This window comes from Asterias rubens, chromosome 4 (genome assembly GCF_902459465.1).
Source record: "Asterias rubens chromosome 4, eAstRub1.3, whole genome shotgun sequence".
Classification (NCBI taxonomy): Eukaryota; Metazoa; Echinodermata; class Asteroidea; order Forcipulatida; family Asteriidae; genus Asterias; species Asterias rubens.
Genome location: NC_047065.1, coordinates 17,938,848 through 17,956,379, shown reverse-complemented (window position 1 = coordinate 17,956,379; position 17,532 = coordinate 17,938,848). Strand labels below are relative to the sequence as shown.

Sequence of the window (17,532 nt, the reverse complement as noted above, 5' to 3'; positions counted from 1 at the left end):
ACTCACCAGGAACTGTTGCACAACAAGAGCAGTCTTACATTGTAAGTGCCCAAAACAAGCGTCACAATTAATTCTATAGACGATGTGACCTCTGACGTCACTCGAAAACCCTGAAAACATGATTCACGCGCATACCGCCGGGTAAAACCTTTGTGTTTTGGCAGCCAGCTAGAAAGTGTATGCAATCTTACCATGACTACGTGTCTCTTTGCCCGGCGAAACATGACATATACAGTGTTTTGTCAACAGAGGGCGGTTTGAATGTAAACACAGGTCACATCGTCTATACGTTCCTTCCAAATCAAGCATTATATTTTGATTTTGATATTGATATCTCACCTTGGCCCAGGTTTAGGCGACCGTCCAGCTATAAGATCATCTAGAATCTCATTCATATCGTTGACTTCTAGATCTTCATAGTAATGATCATTGACTTGAACCATCGGAGCATTGACACAAGCCCCAAGACATTCTACTTCATTCAGGGTAAACATCTTATCTTGGGTTGTCTCACCCACCTTGATGCCTATAAGGAATCATAAATAAGATCATGTAAGACACCCACATTGATTCCTTGATGGCAGAATAAGGAATCATAAATAAGATCATGTAAGACACCCACCTTGATTCCGTGATGGCAGAATAAGGAATCATAATTAAGATCATGTAAGACACCCACCTTGATTCCTTGATGGCAGAATAAGGAATCATAAATAAGATCATGTAAGACACCCACATTGATTCCTTGATGGCAGAATAAGGAATCATAAATAAGATCATGTAAGACACCCACATTGATTCCTTGATGGCAGAGATAATTATTCATTTGTATGACATCTTCTTGCTCTGTGGTTAAAGGTGTGATGAGTTATTTTTAAATGTTTTTTCCGTTAATAAAAGTGTTAATTTCTTTATTAAGTTAAACAAAATCAAGTAAGACCAGTTTTTATGATCAGAGCATAGTGATCACTTGTAACACCACTGAATCTGTTTTATAAATGGTCTCACACAATCTACATGAAAATATTCACAAATATATGAAACAAACAATACAAAATTAAATGTTCATCATTTTGAATGTCACCTGTGACCCTGAAATACTAAAATTTAATGTTCACCATTCATAATGCAACACAAACTGTAAACACTTCCATCAAATTCACTGTATACTCAGTACTTTCCACATGCTCTGTGAAGGAAGAACAAACACAGGCTTATTCACTGTGTGGGATTCGAACCCTAAACCATCATTGTATACAAGTAGTTCATTACAGCAATAGACCTCGTTTCTCATGGCTAGTCATTACTAGTCACCACTGTGTGGGATTGGAACCCTAAACCTCTGATGTGTTCACAATACAATTATTACATCATTGTATTTAAGCATGACAAGTAGTTCATTGCAGCAATAGACCTCGTTTCTCATGGCTAGTCATAACTAGTCATCACTGTGTGGGATTCGAACCCTAAACCATCATTGTATACAAGTAGTTCATGACAGCAATAGACCTCGTTTCTCATGGCTAGTCATAACTAGTCATCACTGTGTGTGATTCGAACCCTAAACCTCTGATGTGTTCACAATACAAGTATTACATCATTGTATTTAAGCATGACAAGTAGTTCATTACAGCAATATACCTTGTTTCTCATGGCTAGTCATTACTAGTCATCACTGTGTGGGATTCTAACCCTAAACCTCTGATGTGTTCACAATGCAATCAATACATCATTGGAAACAAGAAGTTCATGACAGCAATAGACCTTGTTTCTCATGGCTAGTTATTGAATCAAACCCCAATAGTCTACAAATGTAGATACCTAAAAATGAAGTATGTTTGATTTATTCCAATCCTAATCTGGATGCACGAATAAATTGCTTTATCCCCAAAACTCTCAACAAACACTACACTAAAAACAGTAACATGAACGAGACACCTTGCAACAAGTTAATTTAAAGGATACATGTATTTCTGAACTTTCTGATCTTGATTTCTTAGGACATGTCTACAGGTCACTGATCTTCTAAATGTGTTAACATTGATGGAACGATTATGCATGATGTAGTTAACATTCAATACACAAAGGAATTAGGATCAAAGTGGACAACATAGATTCATGACTACATTAATGCTGCACTGAATGTATAAACATTGTAAATCTATGAGTGACTACACTAATGGTGTACTGAATGTACAAACAGCATAGTTTCATGGCTAAAGCTACGTAGGCCCATGGAATTCTACCTCCATGGTAGGCCTACTCAACAGTGTAGTTTGATTGCTACATTAATGCTGTATACATGAAAGTCTGCTGAAACATGTATTTATCGTTGTAGATTCATGACTACATTAATGCTACTATACTGTAGGTCTACTGAATGTATAAACTCTGACATTACAAAGACTGTGGAGGATATTAACCTTAAAGCATTACATTTTCGTTGAGGTGTGGCTATCATGATTTATTTCAACAATTCTTCTTCATGTTTTTTCCCCCCTCTATTTCAATACAATTTATCCTTATTTCTAAGAATTAACTTTGTTAAAAACGTTGATCACAATTCTTTTTTATTTCCCAAATGTGTTTTCCTTATTTTTTTATTGTACATTTTGTATTTAATTTTTTTTAATTTATTTTTAAAGCACTCTGATGGAAAAAAGCAAAGTATTAATAGCTTATTGGAATGTCCGGAGACTTATAAAACACTCCCTTTAAAAGAAACCAATAAGAAGAAATAGTCAGGTCACTATATATGAAATTGGAATTACACATCAATATCAGTTAGTGTACAGGAAGCCTGACACTGATGACGTGATATCAAAGTTGTTTTGTTTCCCTCTGGATTTCAAATACTGTTGTACAAAGTCTTTACCTTACTATGCTCCTATGTGATACTTGAAGTTGACGTCAGATTGCGCATTTCCATGACAACCATGGACAAAGCTAATTTGAGATTAGTTGCATATGGTGCAAACCATAGGGGTGGGCAGACAAATAGAGTTTGAGGAAAGTCAATTCAAAAGAAAGTCAATTCAGAGGAAAGTCAATTCAGAGGAAAGACAATTTAGAGGAGGGCAGACCAGACTGAAGTTGTTACATAACAAAATAATTAAAGGCTGCCATTTCTACATCTCCTGATTTTGCCTGACCTTAGGGAAACATCAATTGCATGATTGCTTAGCTGCAAATCATTACAATTTTGTGTTTTTTACTGCTCCAAATCTGATGTTACAGGATTTGGGTACTTTTTCAAAATGTCCATAGATTTACATTAAACTGACAGGGTTTGAAGATAATGATAGTGGAAAGCTTCCCTTCAAATATTACTTACAGAGGTACTGTACATGTAGTTTTTGAGAAATGAGTAAAACAATGTCATGAAAATACGTTTTTAAAAATTAAAAGACGAAAACATTTTTCATGACATTGTTTTACTTATTTCCCAAAAACTACAGCACCTCAGCTTGTAATATTTTCAGGGAAGCTTTCTACTATCATGATCTTCAAACTATGTAAGTTTAGTGTAAATCTGTGGACATTGTGTTTTTTGTCCTACAAAAGTTACATAGACCCTTTAAAATCTTAAAGGATACCCGTTTTCTTACAATAACCTTCTTTTGTCTTCACTTTCTTGAGAAAACAGCATCAAGTTTCTGAAACTGATCATATTTCCATCAATCACAGTAGACCAAAAACAACAACAGCTTGACTCAATTTAACATAAGACAATAATGTCCCCCACAAACCATCCAAACAAAAGGATCCAAGGCACTTGAAATCTTCTGTTTGATTTCCTTAATGATAATGTAGCTCTATAAATCATCTTGAAGCACCTTACAGAGGATGTAAACTATAACAAATGTCTCTCCATCTTTAACGATGCACTTTCCTCTAGACCCACAAATAAGAATTGATGAGACTGTCTCCTTCTTGATGAGAACACACAAGGGATACTTCATGTAATGCAGAGAAATATGTCCTTAAGATACGTGGAACTTTAAGATGCTTCCTTCAGACAAGTAAATAATAATAACAATAATGGCTTCTTATAAAGCGCCTCAATCTGTCAGTCGGACACTCATGGCGTTCAGTGTTTTTCCTGCAAGGTATAATGGAGCTAAGTTAGGTATGAGACCTTGTCCTTTACATCAAGCACCATCAAGTAGTTAACAAGGTGCTGTGGTGCAATAGGCTGCCAAATCAAACCAGGAACACTGGGGCGAACATGACCTGATGTATGGCTTTACAACCCATCCGAAGGGTGCATCAATAATGGTTAAAGACACTGGACACTATTGGTAAATGTCAAAGACCAGTCTTCTCACTTGGTGTATCTCAACATAATAACAAACCTGTGAAAATTTTAGCTTGTTTGGTCGTCGGAGTTGCGAGATAACTATGAAAGAAAAAAACACCCTTGTCGAACCAAGTTGTGTGGTTTCAGATGTTTGAAATTCTAAACTTGAGGTCTCAAAATCAAATTAATGGAAATGACTTCTTTCTCAAAACCACGTCACTTCAGAGAGAGCCGTTTCCCACAATGTTTTATACCATCAACCTCTCCTCACTACTCATTACCAAGTGAGTTTTTTTGCTAATAACTATTTTGAGTAATTACCAATAGAGTCCACTGCCTTTAAGTGTCTTGCTGAAGGACACAAGTGTCCTGACTGGGACGCGAACCTGAACTCTGCTGATCAGAACGACCAGAGCTTGAGTTCGGTGCTCTTAACTGCTCGGCCACGATACGCCATTAAGCCTTAAGTCAACTCCTTAAGAAAACTTTGATGGATTAGGAGGAAATTTAGTAAATTTTTCACACGCCCTTTGTAATTTTTGTCAGTTCAGGCTTTTCAATAATATAAAAGGATGTCTACATTGGACTGGTCTGGATAAAGATGAGTCAATATTGTACCTTGTGTCTTATTTGACGATGCTCAAATAGATATTGTCTTCCTATTTAATGCATGATAAGGTCTACAGCTGATGCTAGTTGTGTACAAACCTTGCTCTATTAAAGCCATTGGACACTTTCGGTAAACAGTATTGTATATTGTATAACAATGCATATTAAATGTAAGCTTGTCCAGTTTACTACAATGTCTATTATGTATTCTTGACTGATTACATTATCTTCATCCAGTCCTTCAACAAGAAACAAAAGAGGATGATAGGAGTTATAAATTCAAGGTCTTTCTGATGTATTTGTGTAATGATCCAAGTATAATCGCAGACACATGAACCTTGTCAATTCCAACAACTCCTAACATTAAGAAGCTGAGTATCGTTATTGTACATGATGGTTATTTCAATCCTGCCATTTTTTATGTTACAATGAACACTTTACCTTTCCATACATTAAATAATAATTAAACTTAATAACTAAATTTACAACGTGCAGGGGGGCGCATTCAGCAGCGCCACTGCCAGAAACCTCAAGGCAAACCTCTTCTCTTAACGAATAGTGCAGCTGTGTTCATTAACAAGCATTACACGGCACATGGGATCAAACATTGGCTTTACATCTCATCTGAAGGTCCAACAAGCAATAATTGTTAAGTGTCTGGCTTAAAGACACAAGTGTCAAGGCCAGGACCCCAACCCAAACTCAGCTGATTAGAAACACTTGAGCTTAATTCCGGTGCGCTTGACCGCTCAGCCACAACGCGCAGTATTATAACCAAAGGTATAGAATGTACAACATTTTAGAATATTACATGCAGCTGAAAGTTCCACTATTTTCTCTCTATCTGAATAGTGTACAAACATTAATATTAAAATAACCCAATGTTGCCTTCAAGCTCAATGCACAATGCTTTTAAAATAGTTTTTTTTTATGTATCAAAGACAAACAAATTTTCAAACCATCCCCAACCCCCTTCCTTTACCAACCCACTCAAAGGCTTTAGATCATTCAAGCCTAACATTAATGTATGCACTTGTGATGAGGGTTTAAGCTCTTAAGCTGGGAGTATACATTGACATGTTAGGTTGTTTGCATCATTGACCAGTACATTCTCCAAAGAGCATTATCATCTACTTTAAAGCAACATAATAATGAGACTATTTTTGTACGAAGCAGTCACGTTTTTGGATTACATATAAACCTTGTTCAATTTGAATTGATTGCAGTTATGGGGTATTTTCCAACCTCAGTTTGGGTTGTGGCTATGGCTTGGGCTCCACCATAGATTTTGGAGCATTGTACATTTTGCAGTGTTTCTAAAATCAAGCAAAGCCCACAGTCAGATGATCTTAGAGCTGGAACCAAGAACTCGAGACCAAGCCAAGGTTTGGGAAAAAAAACCTAAAATGAAATTTCTTTGGAGGGAAAAGAAGGCTGATCTTTAATGTTTGCCTGCAAATTAAAGCATTGAAATAAAGACAATCTCAGGTGAAAAATGAAGTCTGATGAATAAAATAAAGACCAATCACTAGAAACTGGAGGTCAAAAATTGTTGGCTAAAAAAAAGAAAAAAAAAAAAGGTTAGAGTCACCCAAGAAATGATTAATAACAAAACGGAAATTCACTTTTCCCCATCACTGAAAAATCTGTAGCAATCAATATCTCATTACAGTACCATGAAGGCATACGTGTACAGTGGTATTCTGTCATCATTGCATTGAGCGTCCAATCAAGTCAACATTGCCCCCCCCCCCCTCTCTCTCACTACCCAACCTCTCTCCCTCCCCAACCATCACCACCGAGCTCTTTTCAATTAAATTGATTTCCTGGTACATCCAAGGGTCAAGAAAGTTCATCTAACTGATTCAGTGATCCTGTACTAAGGGTATTCAATAAGTAACTCATTGATTCAGTGATCCTGTACTAAGGGTATTCAATAAGTAACTCATTGATTCAGTGATCCTGTACTAAGGGTATTCAATAAGTAACTCATTGATTCAGTGTTCTAAATCCTCTAATCGGTAACTCATTGATTCAGTGTTCTAAATCCTCTAATCAGTAACTCATTGATTCAGTGTTCTAAATCCTCTAATCGGTAACTCATTGATTCAGTGTTCTAAATCCTCTAATCAGTAACTCATTGATTCAGTGTTCTAAATCCTCAAATCAGGAACTCATTGATTCAGTGTTCTAAATCCTTCAATCAGTAACTCATTGATTTAGTGTTTCAATCCTTCAATCAGTAACTGATTGATTCAGTGTTCTAAATCCTTCAATCAGTAACTCATTGCTTCAGTGTTTCAAACCCTTCAATCAGTAACTCATTGATTCAGTGTTATAAATCCTCTAATCAGTAACTCATTGATTCAGTGTTCTAAATCCTTCAATCAGTAACTCATTGATTCAGTGTTTCAAACCCTTCAATCAGTAACTCATTGATTCAGTGTTCTAAATCCTCTAATCAGTAACTCATTGATTCAGTGTTCTAAATCCTCTAATCAGTAACTCATTGATTCAGTGTTCTAAATCCTTCAATCAGTAACTCATTGATTCAGTGTTCCAAACCCTTCAATCAGTAACTCATTGATTCAGTGTTCTAAATCCTTCAATCAGTATCTCATTGATCCAGTGTTCCAAACCCTTCAATCAGTAACTCATTGATTCAGTGTTCTAATTCCTTCAATCAGTGTTCTAAATCCTATTTTATACAAGTAACTCATTGATCCGGTTCTAAAACTTCTTGTTATAAAAAAAATCATGAACTCAATGATTTTGCCTTCTCAATCTAGGACAAAAGTGTTCATGAAATATTCATCAGTGAGTAACTGATTCATTCTTATCAATTCAGCGATTTTAATTTAAATTCAGCAAACCTAAGTATGAAATATCTCTTCTTACAGGAATGCATTGTACAACATACAGACATGAAAGTTCATTACTTCAATATGACATGAAATATTAGAAAATGGAAGACAAAAATTAAGGTACATGTATTGTACATCAAGCCATACAATTGTTGTGGATCGGCAACTCTGAAAATAATATCGGACGAATGAGCAAGTGCTAATTGCTGAGACATCTATTTCTTTTCAAAACTTTTCAAAACTTGAATGAATTTCAAAATTGGTGTTGCCATGAATTTGGCAAACAGTGAAACAAAATACCTAATTATCAATCAATACTACAAGAAGGTAATACATGTAGGTTTATAGCTTTCTTCCTTTGTTTTTGAAAAATGTTTTGATGCTGTGTGTATTGTCATCATCATAGAGTCATGGACTGACAATTATTACATTATAAATCAACATCGCTACCAATGAATATGTCACAGAATAATAAAACAAAACAGACATGTTGGTTAACAATCAGACAGTGGCTTGAGATATCGCCAAACACCATTCCCAATAAGGCAATACATTTATCATGGTCTATAGCACAAATGACTACTACTACGTGTACGTTACATCATTGATCAGATGTCATCATCACAACTCATTAAATTGCTCTTTACTTTCCCAGAAATATGATGCAATTGGTCATTTCAAAACTGAAAACCACTTTGACTAATCCAACCATGCCAAATGTACTGAACATTCCTGCTTTGCTTTGCTTTGCTTTCTATGTACCGTATATAAAAAACAGCCATCTACAAATTTGCTCTGTAATTATAATGTCTTTGGAGCAATTACCAGTCCGTGTTTGAAATTTCAGTACTGCTGCTTCTAAGATTTACCGACTCTTAGATGATCAAGATATGACTTGTAGATGCTTTTGACATGAGATGCTAAATAAAGATGCTGTGCATTAAATTAACACAACGTGTCACAAATATAAGAAGGTAAGATCACGACCTTGGTAAGATAAATGACCAAGCAGCCTCCACTCTCAAGCATCATAAGAAAACGCAGACTGCAGTGGTTTGGTCGCATCCAATGAATAGGAACCAATCGCAACTCTACAACTGGTCACCAACCCATGGGAAATGTAAATGAGGGTGCCCTAGGACAACATGGAAATATGTAATCCAGAGGGACCTGTCCAGACTGGTGGGAACTGGTAAAGACTTTGTACTGGGTTGAGACTTGGTACTGGGTAAAGACTTGGTACTGGGTGGTCGGTGGAGGAGGCAGAAGTGGCAGCTCAAGACCGGTCTATTTTGAAGCTTCTCACCAGACAGGCAGCTGGTGCAGAAATGTATAATGCTGACTGATGATGATGAGTGCCCATTGAATGAGGTGCATGCTGGTCTAGCTAGCGATCAAACATTCCGCGCCTAACACGTACATACTGAGTATTCTTGAAGGTCATTGGTGTAGTATTTTGCATGAAATGGAGGATACATTGATTGTCTGAAAGGACAAATTAAAGTGAATTCCCCATGTATGATGAGAATAATGTATAAATCTTGATTCATGTTAAATTTGATAGGACATCATGACATCACTACATCCGTGAATCTTACGGGATTATAACCATAGAGCTATATATATTGACTAGAGCGCTAACTTGCTCCGCGTTTTGAAGCCACCCTGAGCGCATACATGTTTGATGTGTTGCGTGACTACGGAACGATTTTAATTTGAAGAGAACACACATTGCCGCAATTTTTTTTTAATTCGGCATGTGCGCTTTCGTACGCGACTGCCCATTCGCGCACGTCCGCGCTACGAAAACCGTATGTTCGACTTGATTGATGTACTAAAAAAAGTATACGCGCCTTTTGAACATGACGCAAATGGCGCTTGCAGTTTTGTACGCTCATCAGCAGATTGTGCGTTCACATTTGCTGCATTTTTTGCTTCGATGACACATAGAAAAGAACAAACGCACTATCATGCAAATAGCCGTACAATTGCCGTACAAAATTTCAAGCTTTTGTATTGGTTTGTACATAAACATGGATGCGCCCACACGGCTTCAAAACCTTAGTGCGTGTATAACGGGGTGTTAGCGCTCTAGTCAATATATATAGCTCTATGATTTTAACCAACTAAGTCATTGTAAGATTTAGTGCTTGCGGTTCAAGCGAGCAAGTCTCGCTTGGCTGAGGAAGCTACACTTAAATGGAGTTGAATCATTTTTTAATTTCCTGTGTAACACAGTACATTGTACCCCTTTGGTTTAATATGACATGCAGGCAAACCATGACTGATATTCAATTTAGGAGATAAATAACATTGTCATTTGAGAGGGTGACGATACAAGGACATTGCTACCACATACATGTACAGTGTTAAATGGAAACATCAAACTGAATACAGGGCTCGATTTCACAAAGCAATAAATTATAACATTTTATCAGAATCACCATAGTGATTTGTATTGTTTGGACTCATTTGATCATTGAAGTTCCAAGAAAAAGATGAAAAAAAACACCTTTGTTGAACAAAATAGCGTGCTTTCAGATAGGAATAAAAGGTTTCTGGGCAGAGTCTTTGATTATTTGAGTGAGAAATTACCTCTTTCTCCAATAAGTTACTTCAGAGGGAGTCTCACAATGTTTTATACCATCAACAGCTCTCCCTTGCTTGGTACCTAGTAAAAGTCTTATGCTAAAAAATATTTTGAGTAATTACCAAACATGTACATGTACAGGGGTCGATTTCACAAAGAGTTAGGACTCGTCTTATCTCGAGTTAAGACGAGTAACTCGTCCTAACTTAGGATTAATCTTAAGGTCTGCATGCTACAGTGCACGGTTGGGACTCGTCCTAAAGTCCTAAGATTAGTCTTAAGTTAAGAAGGGTTTTGTGAAATCGACGGCTGGGCCTTTAATGTTTACTACTGCCATTGGTATTTAAAGGCAGTGGACACTATTGATAATTACTCAAAATAACTATCAGCATAAAACCTTACTTGGTAATGATTAATGGGGAGAGGTTGATAGTACAAAACATTGTGAGAAACGGCTCCCTCTGAAGTAACGTAGTTTTCGAGAAAGAAGTAATTTTCCACTTATTTGATTTTGAGACCTCAAGTTTAGAATTTGAGGTCTCGAAATCAAGCATACCAAAGCACACAACTTCGTGTGACAAGGGTGTTTTTTTCTTTTGTAGTTATCTTGCAACTCCGACGACCAATCAAGCTCAAATTTTCACAGGTTTGTTATGTTATGCATATTATGTTGAGATACACCAAGTGAGAAGACTGGTCTTTGACAATTACCAATAGTGTCCAATGTTTTTAATGCAAATTTATAACAAAGCTTCCTATCCAGCTAAAAAAGGGAAATAGTCTTTGGATTACACATGTACGTGTTCAATTGTCACTTAGTGAGTGCTATGGCTATGTTTTATAACCTCAGTTTAATTCCAAGTCTCAATCTCATTATATTAACGCTTCTATTGTATTCCACATTAACGACTTAGATAAACCCATTACGTCTCTTGTCAATGCTAGAGATGGATCGCTGCATCACAGAAGCATTCACGTATTTAGCTTTTTCTTCTGTGGTTCTTCTACATCTACAATGTACGGGAGATCTCATCAAAGCCTGTTCAGAATCTCTTGTATTGCGTGCATTAACGATCTTATGTACAAATTAATTAGGGCTAGGGGCTTTGAAATCCTTTTTTGTTCCCACCACTCTTGGGATGTCTTGGTTTTTAATTTTTCTTTCTTGCACGGTCTAAAGATGTTTTGACAACGACTGTGGGCAAACTTAGATGATCTAATAATAAACTGATGTTGTGAACAATGATTTAATTGTGCTTTCCGAGATTGCATTGATTGGATGGTGTTTGCTAACTGGATATACAAATGTTAGAGTGTGGCAGGGTTCACTTTTAGTGTTTGGCCAGTAAACACAATAGGCCAAGCCCGGTGGTCTTGTCTTTTATTAATTTCATAAATTTCATCATTGTTTAATCTTTGCAAAAGTACTGGCAGCGAGCGTGAACATTTCTTAAAAATAGACTTACACACAAACACAATTGAGAAATAATCTCTCTGAGTGCTTGTTCAACTCATTTTGATTCTGGTCTTGTTAAATAAACTCTGGTCCATTATAAAATTCAAGCAAGAAACCTTTACAGTGCATTCTTTTCACTGATTATCAACCAGTCTACTAAGACCAATGGGTTTTCTATTTTGTTTACTTCCATAAAGCAATGATGTAACATCACTTTAACTTCTCACTACCAAACACCCTTATGTCTGTATCTCTCACATCTTTAGTCTTTTCACAGTGATCATCATTCAACCACTCAACCCAAGGTTGTAGTATTATTGAGTGGTTTATTTATTAAAATTGTTCCAAGCAGCCATGGACTGAAATGCAACAGTATTACAATTAAAAATACATACTTCCATTTCACACATCATTGGGTGCACACTAAGTACAAGAGCCCATGTATTTACATAGACAGGATGTACTTACTTACACTGGGCTGACTGTACTTTCTAGCATCAGTTACTAGAAGATTCTACAGGTTTTGTGCATTCTGATAACTCTATCGGTTTGTAAATAATGCATAATATGAAAACATGTCAAAACAAATCAATTCGGTTGGTCCCATGTGTTGTGTAAACGCATGTAAAAGAACCCAGTGCACTTATAGTAAAGAGAAGGGGTTCGCCTCGGTGTTCGCCCCGGTGTTCCTTGTAAACCATTACATGGTGCTAAGGATTAGGTCTTATATCTCAAACTTCATCCCACTCCTTGCAGTAATAATACCTGGCGCTTTGTATCCTTTGGCAAAAGGCTCGTTATAAATCGGTTATTATTATTATTATTAATTCATCTGCTTTTTGGGTTCTAATCGAAGCACACATGTAACGTACAGGTCTTGAACTTGGCTCTTAAAGAGGCATAGTAATGTTGCTCTTAAAGAGGCATAGTAATGTTGCTCTTAAAGAGGCATAGTAATATTGCTCTTAAAGAGGCATAGTAATGTTGCTCTTAAAGAGGCATAGTAATGTTGCCTTTAAAGAGGCACAGTAATGTGGCTCTTAAAGAGGCATAGTAATGTTGCTCTTAAAGAGGCATAGTAATGTTGCTCTTAAAGAGGCATAGTAATGTTGCTCTTAAAGAGGCACAGTAATGTTGCTCTTAAAGAGGCATAGTAATGTTGCTCTTAAAGAGGCACAGTAATGTTGCTCTTAAAGAGGCATAGTAATGTTGCTCTTAAAGAGGCACAGTAATGTTGCTCTTAAAGAGGCACAGTAATGTTGCTCTTAAAGAGGCATAGTAATGTTGCTGTTAAAGAGGCATAGTAATGTTGCTCTTAAAGTGGCATAGTAATATTGCTCTTAAAGAGGCACAGTAATGTTGCTCTTAAAGAGGCATAGTAATGTTGCTCTTAAAGAGGCACAGTAATGTTGCTCTTAAAGAGGCATAGTAATGTTGCTCTTAAAGAGGCATAGTAATGTTGCTCTTAAAGAGGCACAGTAATGTTGCTCTTAAAGAGGCACAGTAATGTTGCTCTTAAAGAGGCATAGTAATGTTGCTGTTAAAGAGGCATAGTAATGTTGCTCTTAAAGAGGCACAGTAATGTGGCTCTTAAAGAGGCATAGTAATGTGGCTCTTAAAGAGGCACAGTAATGTGGCTCTTAAAGAGGCACAGTAATGTTGCTCTTAAAGAGGCACAGTAATGTTGCTCTTAAAGAGGCACAGTAATGTTGCTCTTAAAGAGGCATAGTAATGTTGCTCTTAAAGAGGCATAGTAATGTTGCTCTTAAAGAGGCATAGTAATGTTGCTCTTAAAGAGGCATAGTAATGTTGCTCTTAAAGAGGCATAGTAATGTTGCTCTTAAAGAGGCATAGTAATGTTGCTGTTAAAGAGGCACAGTAATGTTGCTCTTAAAGAGGCACAGTAATGTGGCTCTTAAAGAGGCATAGTAAAGTGGCTCTTAAAGAGGCATAGTAATGTTGCTCTTAAAGAGGCACAGTAATGTTGCTCTTAAAGAGGCACAGTAATGTGGCTCTTAAAGAGGCATAGTAATGTTGCTCTTAAAGAGGCATAGTAATGTTGCTCTTAAAGAGGCACAGTAATGTGGCTCTTAAAGAGGCATAGTAATGTTGCTCTTAAAGAGGCATAGTAATGTTGCTCTTAAAGAGGCATAGTAATGTTGCTATTAAAGAGGCATAGTAATTTTGCTCTTAAAGTGGCATAGTAATGTTGCTATTAAAGAGGCACAGTAATGTTGCTCTTAAAGAGGCACAGTAATGTTGCTCTGGTAAGGGGCACCTCTTTGAAGAAAATGTCAATTTGTATTGAAACTGTGCAAAGGGCACCACAGCAAAAGCACAAGGCATCACAGCAATTGCAATGGGTGTTGTGGGTTAACTTGAGGCCTGCATGTGTGGAACAGCTGGACGACAGTGAAAGATTGCACACACTTATAGAAGCAAGAATGCGAGTAACCTGAGCAGATAAAAGAACCTTTGATTTCATCTAGACATTTTGTTGATTGAAATAGGGTCAACTTTCTGCTCCAGATGTTAATCACCCGTCTGGAGCTATGTACCAGAAGTAAACTACACTGTACACGACATGCTTTCTATTCACACATGACATATGTTTCTCTAATACCCATAGTGTGGATACATACAAGTACAGCGTAAAACAGCAAATTATCCTCAGCAATTATTGACAATTTGTCATGACTGGGATTCCTTCATCAACTGGTCTTCCCTCCTGGCATCAGGCCAAATTTCATGGCTCTGCTTTTTAAAGCAGAAAATATTGCTTAACAGTTTTCTGTTAGCAGAAATGAGCAGGAAACCGGTCACAAATTGTACTTGTGACATGGTACTTTGGCTGGTAACCTTTTTCTAGTAATAATAAGCATAATTTTGTTGTGCTTAGCTGCTTTTTGTGCTCAAGCAGCTCAACAAAATTGAGACCTCGGCCAATTATTATTGTTGGTTTATTAAAAATCATTAAAACTTGGCAGCCAGAGGCTGAATTGCAGTTAAAATTACCGGTAGAGGGCATAAGAATACTATATTAAAATTACAGAAAAACATATAAGTATATTTATTTAATATTAATTTTGGTTAAAAAAAAAAAAAAAATAATATTCTTTATCCCCGATGCAAATTTAACATCTATTATATCGTTGCAGTACCCGCTGCCAAAACATAGGATTCGAACTGCCTCTAGCTGCTGGGAAACCTCGGTAGTCTAGTTGGTAAGACACTGCTCTAGAATTGCAAGGGTCGTGGGTTCGAATCCCACCCGAGTAACATGCCTGTGATATTTTTTTATTTTTTGTTCACAGGACTGGGGAAGTACTGAGTATACAGTGCTAACACACATCGGTGTATGGGTAAAAAACCAAAATTAATATTCTTTATCCCCGATGCAAATTTAACATCTATTGTATTTATTTAAGTACAATTTCCAATTATAAGAAATCCAAAGATTAAACAAGAAAATACAAAAAGCAAACCAAATTTCATAAGGCTGTTATACAGAAAATACTGCTTGAAAAATTATTCTGCTTAGAATAAATTGAGTCAGGCACAAGCCACAACAATGCAGGGTCATTTCGTGTCAAATCACCCCCAAAAAAGGCAATTTTAAACCCTACCCTCTTCAAATTTGCTCATATTTGGGTTATGGGGTAATCGTGGCTCAACAAGCTCAAATTTTAAATTTCAGCTCCATCCGATAAACGGTTTTCGCGCTACGGCATACTCTTTCTTGTTGATTTCGGTCAAAATGCGCCTCTGAGATTCAACTGACCATAAATTGGTAACCTTTGGGTCAAATTGGTTGAAGTTGGTGTCTTTGGAAAGGAAATTGTGTAAGCTTTCCAAATATGTCTTTATTTCTTTTGTAGGAACATGTTTAGGTATGATAACTTTTTGACCTCTACTTTGACCTTGAATTTTACCTTATGGATCATGTGATCCGGCAACAAACTTCGGTGAAAATTTACCCTTATATGTTTTCTCCACAATATCAAAAATTTAGAGATATAGTATTTTTGGCTTGCTTTCAAGCTCCACTCAAAGTTGTCCTACTTCACTTTTCCTGTGCAAAGTACATGTACATGTACATTTGATACATGTCCATACTTGGGGACCATAGCCTTGCTTGATATACATGCGTATGAACAGGTATGTAATATACATGTACATGTACTTTGCATAGGATTAGGCAAGTAGGGCAACTTTGAGTGGAGCCTGAAGGCAAGTCAAAATTATTGTATTTCTAATTTTTCTATATTGTGGAGAAAACGTATAAGGGTAAATTTTCCCCGAAGTTCGTCGCCGGGTCACGTGATCCACAAGGTCAAATTCAAGGTCAAAGTAGAGGTCAAAAGGTTGTCATACCTAAACATGTTCCTACAAAAAAGAAGAAGACATATTTGGAAAGCTTACACAATTTCCTTTCCAAAGATACCAATTTCAACCAATTTGACCCAAAGGTTACCGATTTATGGTCGTTTGAATGTCAGAGGTCAGGCGCATTTTTACCAAAATCAACAAGAAACAGCATGCCGTAGCGTGAAAACCGTTTATCGGATGGAGCTGAAATTTGAAATTTTAGCTTGTTGAGCCACGATTACCCCATAAACCAAATATGAGCAAATTTGAAGAGGGTAGGGTTTAACCCATTGGATGATTTGACACGGAATGACCCTGCAAACTTATTGAAATTTGGGCTGGTAGCCTAATTCTGCTTAGCAATACTATTCTGTGCTGGGCCAAAGCCAAAAGTATCGTTTGTGTGACAGGACGGAATTTGATGTAGTATTTTCAGTGCATTTAATAATAGAACCATTAAAACACAAATTAATTTATGGTGTGTAAACAAGGGACCAACTGACCCAAGCAAGCTCCCAAAAAACTGAATAGCCTTTAGTTTGTTGCCATAGTAACACAAATTTATTCGCGTGACAGGACGGATCGATAGAAACATGTGTTTGAAACATTCAATTATCTTTTTAATTTTTATCAAATTTAATGCAACTAAATACATTGTTTTATTTTATAAACAAGTATACCCCCATATACTCTAACCTACAGAAAAATAATAATTTTTGCATGTTTCTTTCTTTCAATTACTGGAGGATTAATTATGATATACATGCGACAGGACAGAAATGTGACTGTACGGAATTTCGTTCACATGGTTTTAATCAACTATATTATACCATTATAAAAATGTGTCGAATTAAATGGTTTTAATCCATTTTAAGCCAGTGTATAAATAACCATATAAAAACTTAACATAAAATGGGAAACTGACTAAATAATTCTGTCCTGTCGCACTTATTTTCTGACCGTCGCACCTATTTCCGTCCTGTCGCACTTGTTTTTGTCCTGTTATGAACACTACGGATTGCCTCATTAAGTTAATTGGAGGAATTAATTGAAAGCAAATATGCTTAAAGTGTCAAACACACTTGTCATTGATAGTTTGGAAGAATTCATACAAATAAATACAAAATTAAGCATTTGAATATTAATTAATAGATTAAAAAATGCGACAGGACGGAATTGATACCTTTAGATCTGCATATTCGCATAAATAAAAAAAATTATTTTAAGTACTTGGTTTAGATACATGTGCTCCATGACCAGCTAGTCTATATACAAAAATAACAAAAGTGATAAATCTGTTTATTAAGTTATTATATTTTTTATTAATTATTCCGTCCTGTCGCAC

At 36.4% G+C, this 17,532-nt stretch overlaps 1 protein-coding gene across 1 annotated transcript in view; it reads right to left on the bottom strand.

The window, feature by feature from the left end:
• LOC117289034 (NADH dehydrogenase [ubiquinone] flavoprotein 2, mitochondrial-like) overlaps window positions 1-17,532 on the bottom strand; it is a 54,116-nt gene that overhangs the window by 22,241 nt on the left and 14,343 nt on the right. The window contains exon 6 of the mRNA XM_033769948.1: window positions 340-526. Coding sequence (XP_033625839.1) covers window positions 340-526 — 187 coding nt within the window. The remainder of the gene's footprint in view (window positions 1-339; window positions 527-17,532) is intronic.